The sequence below is a fragment of the Salvelinus sp. IW2-2015 genome, linkage group LG35 (assembly GCF_002910315.2).
Source record: "Salvelinus sp. IW2-2015 linkage group LG35, ASM291031v2, whole genome shotgun sequence".
Lineage (NCBI taxonomy): Eukaryota > Metazoa > Chordata > Actinopteri > Salmoniformes > Salmonidae > Salvelinus > Salvelinus sp. IW2-2015.
Window position 1 is genome coordinate 3,878,141 of NC_036874.1, and position 14,809 is coordinate 3,892,949.

Here is a 14,809-nt window from a genome sequence, read left to right on the forward strand (position 1 = left end):
TAAAAAGAATGGTCACAATAGTACTGATGTACAGTTGAAGTCGGAAGTTTACATACACGTAGGTTGGAGTCATTAAAACTAGTTTTACAACCACTCCACAAATTTCTTGTTTACAAACTATAGTTTTGGAAAGTCGGTTAGGACATCTACTTTGCATGACATTAGTAATTTTCCAACAATTGTTTAGGCAGATTTATTTCACTTATAATTCACTGTATCACAATTCCAGTGGGTCAGAAGTTTACGTTCACTAAGTTGACTGTGCATTTAAACAGCTTAGAAAATTCTGAAAATGATGTCAATGCAATTAGCCTGTCAGAAGCTTCTAAAGCCATCATTTGAGTCAATTGGAGGTGTACCTGTGGATGTATTTCAAGGCCTACCTTCAAAGTCAGTGACTCTTTGCTTGACATCATAGGAAAATCAAAAGAAATCAGCCAAGACCTCAGAAAGAAAATTGTAGACTTCCACAACTCTGGTTCATCCTTGGGAGCAATTTCCAAACGCCTGAAGGTACCATGTTCATCTGTACAAACAATAATAGTACGCAAGTATAAACATCATGGGACCACGCAGCCGTCATACCGCTCAGGAAGGAGACGTGTTCTGTCTCCTAGAGATGAACGTACTTTGGTGAGAAAAGTGCAAATCAATCCCAGAACAACAGCAAAGAACCTTGTGAAGATGCTGGAGGAAATGGGTACAAAAGTATCTCTCTATCCACTGTAAAATGAGACCTATATCGACCTAACCTGAAAGGCTGCTTAGCACGGAAGAAGCCACTGCTCCAAAACCGCCATAAAAAAGCCAGACTACGGTTTGCAACTGCACATGGGGACAAAGATCGTACTTTTTGGAGAAATGTCTTCTGGTCTGATGAAACAAAAATGGAACTGTTTGGCTATAATGACCATCGTTATGTTTGGAGGGAAAAGGGGGAGGCTTGCAAGCCGTAGACCATCATCCCAACCGGGAAGCACAGGGGTGGCAGCATCATGTTGTGGGGGTGCTTTGCTGCTGGAGACACTGGTGCACTTCACAAAATAAATGGCATCACGAGGAAAGAGAATTGCGTGGATATATTGAAGCAATATTTCAAGACATCAGTCAGGAAGTTAAAGGTTGGTCGCAAATTGGTCTTCCAAATGGACTTTTGACCCCAAGCATACTTCCGAAGTTGTTGCAATCTGGCTTAWGGACAACAAAGTCAAGGTATTGGAGTGGCCATCACAAAGCCCTGACCTCAATCCTATAGAAAATGTGTGGGCAGAACAGAAAAAGTGTGTGCGAGCAAGGAGGCCTATAAACCTGACTCAGTTACACCAGCTCTGTCAGGAGGAATGAGCCAAAATTCACCCAACTTATTGTGGGAAGCTTGTGGAAGGCTACWTGAAACGTTTGACCCAAGTTAAACAATTTAAAGGCAATGCTACCAAATACACTCAATTAGTATGTAAACTTCTAACCCACTGGGAATGTGATGAATAAAATAAAAGCTGAAATAAATCATTCTGACATTTCACATTCTTAAAATAAAGTGGTGATCCTAACTGACCTAAGACAGGGAATTTTTACTCGGATTAAATGTCAGGAATTGTGAAAAACTGAGTTTAAATATATTTGGCTAAGGTGTATGTAAACTTCCGACTTCAACTGTAGCTCCGCACATTCCCTGTCTCTTTTGACTTTGGGAATGACCTGCCCGCTGGCATCCTGTGAGTGAAGGCAACAGTCCCATGCCAGTGCATATGGTTATACACACCATGCGCTAACTGTTTAGCTATACTGCTATTTAGATTTTTAATTTTTATTGAAGCTGGTGAGCAATTTTGATACTATTGTCATCAGTATTTGAGATTCTCATCGGACTTCTTGTTAATGTCGTGCAAGCAGCCATTCTCCTTATAGTGTACACAGAGTACAGACTAGTAGAAATGTCCTAATTGGCCATGGATTTCCAGACTGTTCATTGCACAGATTCACACCGTGAACGGGAATGAACAATCTCACTAATGTCAATATTTTTTATTTGATTTTTATCCTTAACAGACTTCGTGAAGTGTCGGAGAAACTCAACAAATACAACTTTAACAGGTAAGACCTGAAAATTATGTATTTTATTTTAACTGTGGAATTATCAGCAAATGTATTATTCAGCCATGTCTTTCAGCAGGGACCACACTCCACAGATAAATATATAGCGGTTTTATAGCTTTTCTACATGTTAACATTCACTACATTGTCTGTCTCCAATGCAGTCATCCACACCTCAACCTGCTGGAGCAGGCCACCTTAAAACAGTGTGTAGTTGGACCAAACCATGCTGGCTTTCTGCTTGAGGTAACATTGAAGGATTTATGTATATTACAATCATTAACATTTGAGCTGTACTGCCTCTACATTTTGGATGGAGGTTGTGAATCCAAATGGCACCATATTTCCTATACAGTGCACACAGTGTCTGTTTTTGTTTAAAATAAATAAATAATAAGAGCACCATTTATTAATAAAATAAATATTTTTGTGTTTTGTGACATGCCATCACCTTTTCCTTTTTGATAATATGTAGTAATTTCTTTATTTCCAGGATGGACGTGTGTGTCGGATCAGCTTTGCTGTCCAGCCTGATCGTCTGGAGCTGACCAAACCAGATGGCAACGATGGGTGAGACTGTTTACACTAGGAAAATAGTTTCATCCTAATGGAGTTTGGGAGAACTTTATATACCAGGGGTTGCATTAGCTTTCAGAAATTGGTGTTTTCAAAACATATACCATAAAAAAATCAGCGTTTTAAAACATTTCACCTGCGTTTTTATATTGAATTTGTAATTTTTTTTTGCTTCAGTTGAGTGATAAACTATATAGTTGCACGCCCCTTTTCTTCACACAAAATACATTAGTGCAGCACATTCGGCAGAAAATTGTTTTCATCCGATGATAACAGAAGTGCAATGCTATTTGGCTAGTAAAATAGTTTGCAATGAAAAAGCAAGGTATTTTTTTGCAAAAACGATGGGTYGCCACCATATTTGTAATGTTTGTCATCGAAAGAATGTAGCCAGCTACATTTCCTAATGTTTTGGCTGATGATAATCTTGCTTTGTAACTTGTTACTGTAAAAACTACACTGGAGGAAAGTACCAAACACATCATATCAGTCAGAGCGCTGTCTGGTGATCCTATGAGAGAACAGAGATTTCATCTGAGTGGAGAAGTGCAACTGAAGCATAAAAATGAGTCCTTTTACATTCTTGATTTGGTGCGAACCCTGACTGAAGCCGAGCAGAATTGACAATAAGAAGCGGTTTAGATCTGCATTTACAAAACGCAGCAAGATATTTTTTCTGCCTTGACTCCTGCATGCTGAAGCCTAGCAATGGTGAGTCCTGCGAGTTGAGTTCCACAGAGTTCTTACTAAGTACTTAGGCCTACTAGTTGAACAGTTTCATTATGTTATTATTTAGTCACTTAAAACACTATGACAAATGAAAGACCAGAAAGTGTTGACTGTTTTGAGGTGTTTTGCATCATGGACAATGTGTGTTTTATAGATAAGTAATTGGTATTTTATTCCATCTCTGCAATTTACTGTCCCAAACAAAAACTAGACAAAACAAAGCTCGCAATGGTATTTTAGCATTTAGGAAATCTAGGCTGCGTTCTGAAAGCCAATTGCATTTATGAATGAGCTTTTCTTCGTTTTATTTTGTATGAGCAAGAATGCCTTTTTAGCTGTTGCTCGGGATTGTGTTGGTGGCCAGCATGCATTTGTGAGTTTCATTGATACCATATATGTCTTACCAGCAGAACAGCGTCAAACCGTGAACTAGGCCCTCTAGTTGCAAAGCATGCAAGTGAATCAGCCTGAGAAAGACTGGTGAATAATGTGACTGGTTTACTTTAAGTTTTTTGCAGAGCACATGTTTTGTTGCCTGGCACGGTGAAATAAGCTGAACTTTTCAAAAGAAAATTAGATAGTTTCAAATGGTAAAAGCTTTGCAGTCAGCTGCATTGTGGGTTACTGGAAAGCCTTACTGTGGAAAAAGCACTGCACATTTTCAATCAGTAACTTTGACAGCTGACTGAACAAAGCTTCCACTCAGAATAATATCCAGTCACACTCCTCACTATATTTCATTTTTTTAGTGTCATACTTGTGTAATAAATGATAAACAAATGTACATTTTTACAGGTTTGTTTTATTTCTGCAGAAGTCTGCACAATTCCTTTCATTGTTAGGCCTACTATACTCAGTTGCTAAATAAAACACTTCTATATTTTGTGTGTTGCTAAAATGCCTAATAGTAAAATGTATCTGCATTCTTTCATTGGGAAGCAATTCACAATATATTGAGATGCTGTGTACAAAGGAGTCATGGGTTTGAATCTCAGAGAGGACAATGCTGTTATGGTCAGTCTCAGGCGTTGCTCATGATTTGGTGGCAAGTATGTAATGCAGTTGACTCAATTAAACCTAGACTGCAGCATATTCATACATCCATGTACAATAGACATCACATTTAACACAATACACTCCGATGATATCAAATTCTTATTTTAGGAGTTAGCAATCGCAGCCCTAAAAAATCCCAAGAACCTTTAAAAAGGAATAAGTCTTGAAGGCGGAACGAGTTGCAGCCAATTCTGATTCCTGAGGGTGTTGCCATGCTAGTCTCCATTTCCCCGGTATTTTTTTATTTTTTTAACCTTAAACATAAAAATGTAAAAGCCCTAAGACATGGGCCACAACCTGGGATTTCCACTCCCAGGTTGTCGTCTTAATCTTCGGTCCCATTATGTGGGACTACTAGGTATGTAGTAACTGATCTGATCTCCCGTCTTTTGTTTCCAGTTCAAAGTTGAGTGGCAGTGGTTCAGGGACAGGAAGGAGCTCCAGGCCAGGCAGGACTAGTGATCCTCCCTGGTTCCTGTCTGGCTCTGACACACTGGGCAGACTGGCAGGCAACACCCTTGGGTAAGTTCTGGCAGTAAGGGCCCTCAGGGAAAAACCTCCCCTAGACGCACTCGGGTAAAGTCGTTATATGGCTTCATGTGCATTAGCGCCACTTAGGCCTAGACAAAGACAGCTGCAGGAGGACTGCTGAAGGCATTATTACTATCCAGGATTCAGGTATTGTCCATGTAAAATGAGATGCCGTGGTCAGAATCAGACCTTGTAGCACAGAGTTGTCCTGGAAGTTGGGACCTTCAATCCAAAGCAGCAGCAGCTCTGAGGTTAAAGGCATAAACATAAAATACCTATTGAGCTTTGATAGAAATGTGCTGTGGGCTGATTTTGAATGACACTAGGTGAAAGCAATCTACCATCCTCCATAGTTTTTTCCACCTTGTTTTTTTTTCTTACTTTACTGGCCCCTTAATTATGAGATTTAATGTAGTCAAATTCATCTTTCAAAAATGACAAGACATTTGCTACCAAACAATTTCTTCCAAATTGCMGTATGCATAAATACCCTAGGACCTCTGCTCTCTCTGTGAAAGCCAGCTGTCCCACGGTTAATTGCTAATCCAGTGTGCAGGCAGACAGCCGTGTGTTGAGTTGAGAGTTTCTGCTGTGTGGCTGACTGCTGTGCCTGACCTTCGCCTTGTGCTATAACAGGAGTCGCTGGAGCTCCGGGGTGAATGGTGGATCAGGTGGAGGAGGAGGAGGTGGCGGCGGCGGCAGCAGCAGCAGTGTAGGAGGTGCAGGGGGAGGAGGTGTAGGAGGAGCGGTCAGTGGAGGAGGTGGTGGAGGCTCCTCTGGGAGGTCGTCTACAGCTGCCAGGGACTCGAGACGTCAGACCAGGGTGATCCGCACAGGGAGGGACCGGGGCTCTGGTCTCCTGGGTAGRCAGCCCCAGCCTGTCATCCCTGCCTCGGTCATCCCAGAGGAACTCATCTCCCAGGTTAGACCCACTGTCTGTCCTCAACTACATTTATTTATATTCTGGAAGTGACCTCATCATATGACAATTTTATTGCTTGACCAGAGCCCCCCATTAATTTTATAAAGAGCCTCAACYCATGGCCTTCACTTCTCTCTGATGCTCAGTCACCACCGTCACATGGTTGATTTCTGGGTGGTGATCTTCATGTTGCCTCCCCTCTTCCCCAGGCTCAGGTGGTCCTCCAGGGGAAGTCTAGGAGTGTGATCATCCGGGAGCTCCAGAGGACCAATCTGGATGTCAACCTGGCCGTCAACAACCTACTGAGCAGAGACGATGAGGACGGTGACGATGGCGATGACACAGCCAGCGAGTCCTACCTCCCTGGAGGTACCACTTTATTTCACCTTGATGTGTATTCTACAGCTTTGTCTCATTAGGATGATAATCTATTGCAAGAAAGACTCAACATGGCAGCTTTGTATGAAGGAGCAGAGGGCTCTCAAACCYTTTGGTCTGGTTTAAGGGGCTTATGTGAATGCTTTATGTAGATAGTTGGTATTTGCTAAATTTGTGATTTGCTACATTTGTGAAACCGAAGGAGTTTTCACAAAAATTCTAAATGCAAAKGTCTTTATTAACCTATGGGTTTGACCCTTGCCTGATGGGACAGTAATAGTTATGTCATAAACATCCCTCTCTTTTGTGTTGACCCTACAGAGGACCTGATGTCCTTGCTGGACGCTGACATCCACTCAGCCCACCCCAGTGTCATCATCGATGCTGACGCCATGTTCTCTGAGGACATCAGCTACTTCGGCTACCCCTCCTTCAGACGCTCCTCCCTGTCCCGCCTGGGCTCCTCGCGAGGTAACTGACCACACGGCACTCAGAGCTGCTGCCTAGGGACCATCATCCTCCTCTGTAGTCGGGAGGTGGAGATTTAAATCATATTTATCTTCCTAAATAGTTGTAGTAACAAGTTACCTTATCCGTTACCTAAATGGATGTAAGATTACCTTTCACCATATATAGTATATGCTTTTAGTTCTCTGATAGTTGAGGTATATTGTTAAAGTCAATACTAGTCTTTCCTTTTCAACTTGTCGGCAAAGCCAATGTGGTGTTGTGAATGTGTGTTCAGTGTGCTGCATGGCCATAATACCTGTTCTTCAGTGAGCCCCCTGAGAAAGGCCCGCTAGACCCTGTCATTACAGGCACCACTCTCTACTGCAGCCTTATGCTGTAGGATTAACCCTTTCCCTTGTAATGCATGTCTATCTCTAATCTATCCTGACCTGTCCTCCTACCTCACATTTCAACATGTGAGTGTGCAGACAGACACCACTATTAACTTTCCCCTTTTTACTGCCAAAACCCTCTTATTTGCATAATTCCAAAAACAAATCTCTTTAATTTGTTGATGGGTCTTCCCCAGAGAGTGGCTTACTTTTATCCCACTGGTGTGACCCCATTGCCATACCAGTTCTCCTTCTTCCCTTAGAGCGTGACTCAGAGCTGTTGCGTGAGCGCGAGTCTGTGTTGAGGTTGCGGGAGCGGAGGTGGCTGGATGGGGCCTCGTTTGACACAGAGAGGGGCTCCACCAGCCGCGAGGGGGAGCCCAGCCTGGACAAGAAGAACATCCCCGTCCAGAGCCCTGTCTCTCTGGGCGAGGAGCTGCAGTGGTGGCCTGACAAGGTGGGAGGATGAGGACATTGATCGATTGGTTGATGGAATAATTTGATTAAAGGGAAGGTCCACTCATTTTGGTGTTCATTGATGTGATGTCAATAAAGCTTGTTCAGGGAACATGACAGCATTAATTTATCACATTAATGGATTTCCCACTTGGTTTATTTCTATCAATATGTTTTAATAGTTTTCGCTAGGTCTATATCCTCAATATTGTTTTGGGTTAATATGCACAGATCAGATGAGCACATTTTTCTAAGTAATGTTTCTGTTGGCGTTTTGGTCCAGGATGGTGTGAAGTTTGTGAGCATCGGGTCCTTGTTCTCTGAGCTGGTGGCAGTGAGCTCTAAGGGGGAACTCTACCAGTGGAAGTGGAGTGAACCAGAACCATACAGAAACACACAGGTAAACATCTGTGCTGTACAACAAGCCAACAGGACTGATTGCATGAACAGTGTCAAGTATTCAGCAGCAGCCTTTATCAAATAAAATTCAGATGATTTATCAGAGACCAGTGCTGTACACTAACACCAACTCTCCTCCTGAGGACTACTTTGTAAATAGGTGTTTTCATTCYAATACACGTTTTATTAGCAAACCCACCCCATTAAAAAAAATAGATATCTAAAAAATGGACTCCTCCTCCAATCAGAACCCTTCTATCCGCCACCCCCGGGTGTCCTTCCTGGGCCTGACCAATGAGAAGATCACCCTGCTGTCTGCTAACAGCATCAGAGCNTCCAATCAGAACCCTTCTATCCGCCACCCCCGGGTGTCCTTCCTGGGCCTGACCAATGAGAAGATCACCCTGCTGTCTGCTAACAGCATCAGAGCCACCGTGGCCACGGAAACAAATAAGGTGGCGACCTGGTTGGATGACACCCTGAGCAGCGTGGCGTCCAAGCTGGAGCACAGTGCCCAGGCCTACCCTGAGCTGCAGGGGGAGCGCGTTGTGTCTTTGCACTGCTGTGCCCTCTACACATGCGCCCAGTTGGAGAGCAGCCTGTACTGGTGGTGAGTTACAGCAGTTAATCCTCTCCTCTCGGACAGTGGCACACCTGGGTTCAAATGGTATTTGTTTTTCTTGAAATAGTTTGCATTTTGATTGAGCTTTCCTGAAGTGCCAGATTGGCTGGATTTGCACTGGGATTGTGCCAAGCAAGCTCAATCAAGTGCAGCTAAAGTATTAGAAAAATAACAATTACTGGTTGAACTCAGGCAGTGGCTGGCCAGAGGCCCTTGCTCTACTCAAATGTCCAGTGCAAATGTGGAACTCGGTCCTTGAGAGATATATGCGTACAAGAAGGTTAAGCTGGATGTTAGTGGTTTATGTTTTGAAATGTTTGTGTTTCCTCAGGGGTGTTGTGCCTTTTAGTCAACGGAAAAAGATGCTTGAAAAGGCTAGAGCCAAGAACAAGAAGCCAAAGTCGAGTGCCGGCATCTCCTCAATACCCAACATCACCGTGGGAACGCAGGTGACAAAACATAACATAAAACCAAGACTATGGGAGCATTAGAACCCTGTGTATAAATGTTCCTTCATCCTGAAATGTTTTTGTTCTCTGCACCTGTGAATCCGGTTGGATGTCTGTTGCGTACACTCGTACACTGCTTTTGAACGAATGTGAACAGGTGTTTGTGTCCTCTCTCCAGGTGTGCCTGAGGAATAACCCCCTCTACCACGCCGGGGCCGTTGCCTTTTCTGTCAACGCTGGGATCCCCAAGGTGGGACTGCTCCTCGAGTCTGTCTGGAACATGAACGACAGCTGCAGGTTCCAGCTGCGATCACCAGAGAGCCTCAAGAACATGGACAAGACCACCAAGACACAGGAGATCAAGTGAGTTAGCTTCCATTTCAGAGAGCATCTGGTCTCAATTCGCTCCCTGCCCTTTTCCCTTGGCCCTAACCTTTCTATGTTTGCAAATATCAAAGGGTTAGGCCCACGGGAAGGAGTAGGGAGTGAATTGAGATCAGCTTGTTCCCTTCAAAGCCACTCCAAATCTAAATCAATGGCCCTCATCTCCAACACTCATGAACTCAGTCCTACCCATTCTTGCCTTAGAACGGAGAGCAAGCCGGAGTTGGTGAAGACTGAGATGGGGCCCCCTCCTTCCCCGGCCTCCACCTGCAGTGACACCTCCTCCATCGCTAGCAGTGCTTCGCTGCCCTACAGTACGTCACATTACTAGCTACTATACTAATCACCTCTCTCTCTCGCTCTAATATTGCCATGACTCATTTGCCTTAGAAACGGATGGTGTGGCAATTGCAGGTCTCAATTATAATTTTTTTGCTTGCAGTTTGAGTTTGTCTCTAGTTGTTGTATCTGATAATGAAATCTGCTGTATCTGCTTACGAGACCTGGGTTAAATACTTACGTCAAATGCTTGTGCTGCACTTGATTTAGCTTGCATGGTACAATGGAACCCAAATAGAATAGTCCTAAAAGTGCAAACCGTGCCCACCTTGCACAGTGGACAAGCTAAATCAAGCACACATTGAGTATTTTACATGTTTGTTAACCCAGGTCTGGTCTGCTGTTGTATGAATATCCTAACGTGTTCTCTGCCCTTACAGAACGAAGACGCTCGACCCCGGCTCCCAAAGAGGAGGAGAAGGTGAACGAGGAGCAGTGGCCTCTTCGGGAAGTGGTGTTTGTGGAGGATGTTAAAAATGTCCCTGTGGGAAAGGTGGGTGTGGCTACAGGAAGGGACCAGACCCTAACACTCTCTGGCAGGCTGGGGGATAGACGCCATTGTTTGTTTTTATTAACACTGTAAAATATTTAGTTTTATCACATATTTTATAGTTATTTCTTGAACCTTCTAGTCTATATTTTTCAGAGTAATTTAATATTTCTGTTTTCATTACATTTAAAGAAATGCCTAAGAGCAGAACTCAAAGCCGTAGTTTCATGTTTTGTATCCTGTGTATTGTCTGTTCGTTGTGTTATTGTGGTGTCTTCACGACGGCCCTATTTGCAACAGCTCCATCTTTTAACTTCAGGTGCTGAAAGTGGACGGCGCGTATGTAGCTGTGAAGTTTCCAGGGACGTCAAGCAGCGTGAGCACACAGCCGAGTCTACCTAGTGCTCCAGCTCCCATCACTGACTCTGACCCCTCCTCACTGCTGCAGGACTGTAGGCTGCTCAGAATAGACGAGTTACAGGTACGACTACTGGACGCTCACTTACACTCACATACTTATAACATTATAGTGTAGTTATTATTACTCCCATACAAATGTGTTATTTCAGTGATGGTTTAATGTTTGTGCAATTATTTAATGAATCTAAGCACAATTTTACAATAAAAGTATCTGTCATTGTAGTGTTACATCTGTTGTCTAAAAACTGGTGCCTCTCTTTTAATCAACAGGTGGTGAAAACTGGTGGAACTCCTAAAGTTCCAGATTGCTTCCAGCGTACACCTAAAAAACTCTGCATCCCAGAGAAGGCTGAGATTCTGGCTGTGAATGTTGACTCCAAAGGTAAGACATCTGCATAACAATACAATGTAGTAATTCATGTTGGTGCCGAATGCCGATAATGTACTACTGAGTGTTTTAAGTGTGGATATTAATAAATTCTATGTGTATTTCTGACTTGCTGTGTTGTCTGCCCCTTCAGGAGTCCACGCAGTGCTGAAGACTGGTAACTGGGTGAGGTACTGTATCTTTGACCTGGCCACAGGCAAAGCAGAGCAGGAGAATAACTTCCCCACCAGTAACCTGGCCTTCCTGGGGCAGAGTGAACGCAATGTAGCAATCTTCACCGCAGGACAGGTCAGCACCTCTCCGCTACTCAATACCTTTTCAAATTTAGCCATGCTTCATTGTATTGCGAAAAGGTTGTGTAGGCAATTGCATATCCAACAATTTCCTCATTTTCTAAGCACATTTTGACAATTTTATTTCCAGGACTCCCCAGTCATCCTTCGGGATGAAAATGGCACAATTTACCCAATGCCAAAGACTATGTTGGGATCCGAGACCCTGAGTGGCTGGACCTGCCGCCCATCGCGCAGCCTGGGCATGGGGGTGCACTCCCTGGCCAACCTCCCACCAACTCACCATCAGAAGAAAGCTGCTATTATCATATTGGCTGTGGAGGTTAGCAAAATGTGATATTTAATAGCTCAAAGGGATTATTTAGTTGATTGTCAAATTGTTACTGGGAGGATCATCATTTTTGCAGGTTTCCCTAGATTGAGCTTACTTCTGGACCAAAAAAACATGCTTAAATATAAACTCAGCAAAAATAGAAACGTCCTCTCACTGTCAACAGCGTTTATTGTCAGCAAAACTTAACATGTGTAAATATTTTTTATAAACATAAGATTCAACAACTGAGACATAAACTGAACAAGTTCCACAGACGTAACTAACAGAAATTGAATAATGTGTCCTGAAACAAAGGGGGGGTCAAAATCAAAAGTAACAGTCGGTATCTGGTGTGGCCACCAGCTGCATTAAGTACTGTAGTGCATCTCCTCCTCATGGGCTGCACCAGATTTGCCAGTTCTTGCTGTGAGATGATACCCAACTCTTCCACCAAGGCACCTGCAAGTTTCCAGACATTTCTGGGGGGAATGGCCCTAGCCCTCACCCTCTGATCCAACAGGTCCCAGACGTGCTCAATGGGTTTGAGATCCGGGCTCTTCGCTGGCCATGGCAGAACACTGACATTCCTGTCTTGCAGGAAATCACGCACAGAACGAGCAGTATGGCAAGTGGCATTGTCATGCTGGAGGGTCATGTCAGGATGAGCCTGCAGGAAGGGTACCACATGAAGGAGGAGGATGTCTTCCTTTGTAATGCACAGCGTTGAGATTGCCTGCAATGACAACAAGCTCAGTCCAATGATGCTGTGACACACCGCCCCAGACCATGACGGACCCTCCACCTCCAAATCAATCCCGCTCCAGAGTACAGGCCTCGGTGTAACGCTCATTCCTTCGTCGATAAACGCAAAACAGAGAACTTTTTGCCAGTCCTGTGTGGTTCAGCGACGGTGGGTTTGTCCATAGGTGACGACGTTGCTGGTGATGTCTGGTGAGGACCTGTCTTACAACAGGCCTACAAGCCCGCATTCCAGCCTCTCTCAGCCWATTGCGGACAGTCTGAGCACTGATGGAGGGATTGTGCGTTCCTTGTGTAACTCGGGCAGTTGTTGCCATCCTGTGCAGGTGTTACACGTGATCTGCCACTGCGAGAATGATCAGCTGTCCGTCCTGTCTCCCTGTAGCGCTGTCTTAGGCATCTCACAGTACGGACATTGCAATTTATTGCCCTGGCCACATCTGCAGTCCTCATGTCTCCTTACAGCATGCCTAAAGCACGTTCACGCAGATGAGCAGGGACCCTGGCCATCTTTCTTTAGTGTTTTTCAGAGTCTGTAGAAAGGCCTCTTTTAGTGTCCTAAGTTTTCATAACCGTGACCTTAATTGCCTATCGTCTGTAAGCTGTTAGTGTCTTAGCGACCGTTCCACCGGTGCATGTTCATTAATTGTTTATGGGATCATGAACAAACATGGGAAACAGTGTTTACAATGAAGATCTGAAGTTATTTGGATTTTTTACGAATTATCTTTGAGAGACAGGGTCCTGAAAAAGGGACGTTTCTTTTTTTGCTGAGTTTAGGCTCTACATTGGATGTGCTTTTTAGCCAAGGAAAAGTATGTTTTTAACCTAAAACCGTCCCTTATTGTATTCTGTTGATAAATGCTTTTGTATTTTGCATGTTTTTATTCCCGCTGTAAAGTATATTGAGATGCTGTGCTGATGCACTTTAAATAACTTTGTTCAACTTGTGTTTCCAGAAGCAGACGTTGATGCAGCACGTGCTGCGTTGTGACTTTGAGGCCTGTCGTCAGTACCTGGTGAACCTAGAGCAGGCTGTTCTCCTGGAGCAGAGTCCCCACGTTCTCCACTCCTTTCTGGGCCACCGCTGCGACGGCAACCGCAACATCCTCCACGCCTGTGTCTCTGTCTGCTTCCCCGTCAGCAACAAGGAGACCAAGGAGGAGGAAGGTAAACCACAGCTAGAGTGCTGGGTGGTGTATACAGCGAGATGAAACGTTGCAGATGGAAGTCAACAAATGGACTTAACTAGATTCCCTGTTCTACCTGAAACACAAATCATATCTGTTCTACACAATATATTCCAATCTGAAATTTTTGTGAGGTTACACCAGCGTCAAGACTCCTGAAGTTTCCAAGGCACAGTGTCAGTTTTGAGCCATCCTCTGTGTTATCTTTCCCATCTCCCGTTTGACTTACATTATTTCCTCATCTCCCTGTGTCTGTATATGTGTGGTAACTGTTGGGCTGGTGTTTTCCAGAAGCTGAACGGTCTGAGAGGAATACGTTTGCAGAGAGACTGTCAGCAGTGGAGGCCATGCGCCAATGCTATCTCTGTTGTGTCTTAGCAACAGTCTTCGGGACAGGTCCGGCTCTTTCTCTAGCAGCAGAGGGTAACTAACTTATACAAGTTTAGGTTGACTATTTCTTTTCAGGCTACATGTTCATATGAAAAACACTGAAGAACTGGATTATAAACTGAATTGTTCATAAAAGCCAATAAGTGAAATAAGTACTGAGGCCTATTGGTTTTTTTTTTCTTTCGTTCTTAGAAACCTGTCAGGATGCATTTAGGACATTTGAGACCAAGTGACACTATCTTGGTGCGCCCTTTATGTCTATCTGTAGTCCATTTGTGTCTTTCCACCAACTCAATGTAACCTGTAAGTGTCTTTGTCTGCGAGCTGCGTCTGAGGAGATGATGAGCGGCTCTCTGAGAGCAGCTGGGCTTGCCGTCACGAGTCGCGGCCCCCTCCTCCAGCGACCACAGGACCCCCGTGTCACCCATCCATCGCCCCTTCCCAGCTGGGTGCCCGACCCCGCTCCCATGGACCCAGACGGTGAACATAGACTTCATCCTGCCCTGCAGTGGATCTCTCACCAACAGCCTCAACAGTGACGAGCAGGGCCCCAGCACATACATAACCGGTCAGATACCTATCTAGATAATTTATTCCTCAACATACGAACCACAACCTAGCTAGCTATTCCACTGTACCGGTCAATATACTAGCCTGTGGGTACTAAATGTCACCGAATTCCTGTTAGAATACTACTTATGGCCAGAGCCTTATATAAGGAATAGGGTTCCATCTGGAACAACAAAGACTAGCTACTTCTCACTATACGCACCATACATGCTCAGATGT

General features: G+C 44.2%; 1 protein-coding gene across 1 annotated transcript in view; it reads left to right on the forward strand.

The window, feature by feature from the left end:
* Positions 1-14,809, forward strand: part of LOC111958629 (E3 ubiquitin-protein ligase UBR5-like) — a 46,947-nt gene that overhangs the window by 2,871 nt on the left and 29,267 nt on the right. Inside the window, 24 exon segments of the mRNA XM_070437314.1 lie at positions 2,050-2,094; positions 2,259-2,340; positions 2,588-2,664; positions 4,855-4,977; positions 5,623-5,908; positions 6,118-6,277; positions 6,608-6,757; positions 7,374-7,585; positions 7,868-7,984; positions 8,328-8,593; positions 8,937-9,054; positions 9,233-9,417; positions 9,643-9,752; positions 10,158-10,270; positions 10,587-10,748; positions 10,958-11,069; positions 11,209-11,363; positions 11,499-11,556; positions 11,559-11,599; positions 11,601-11,690; positions 13,400-13,610; positions 13,922-13,980; positions 13,982-14,001; positions 14,289-14,500. Coding sequence (XP_070293415.1) covers positions 2,050-2,094; positions 2,259-2,340; positions 2,588-2,664; positions 4,855-4,977; positions 5,623-5,908; positions 6,118-6,277; positions 6,608-6,757; positions 7,374-7,585; positions 7,868-7,984; positions 8,328-8,593; positions 8,937-9,054; positions 9,233-9,417; positions 9,643-9,752; positions 10,158-10,270; positions 10,587-10,748; positions 10,958-11,069; positions 11,209-11,363; positions 11,499-11,556; positions 11,559-11,599; positions 11,601-11,690; positions 13,400-13,610; positions 13,922-13,980; positions 13,982-14,001; positions 14,289-14,500 — 3,164 coding nt within the window.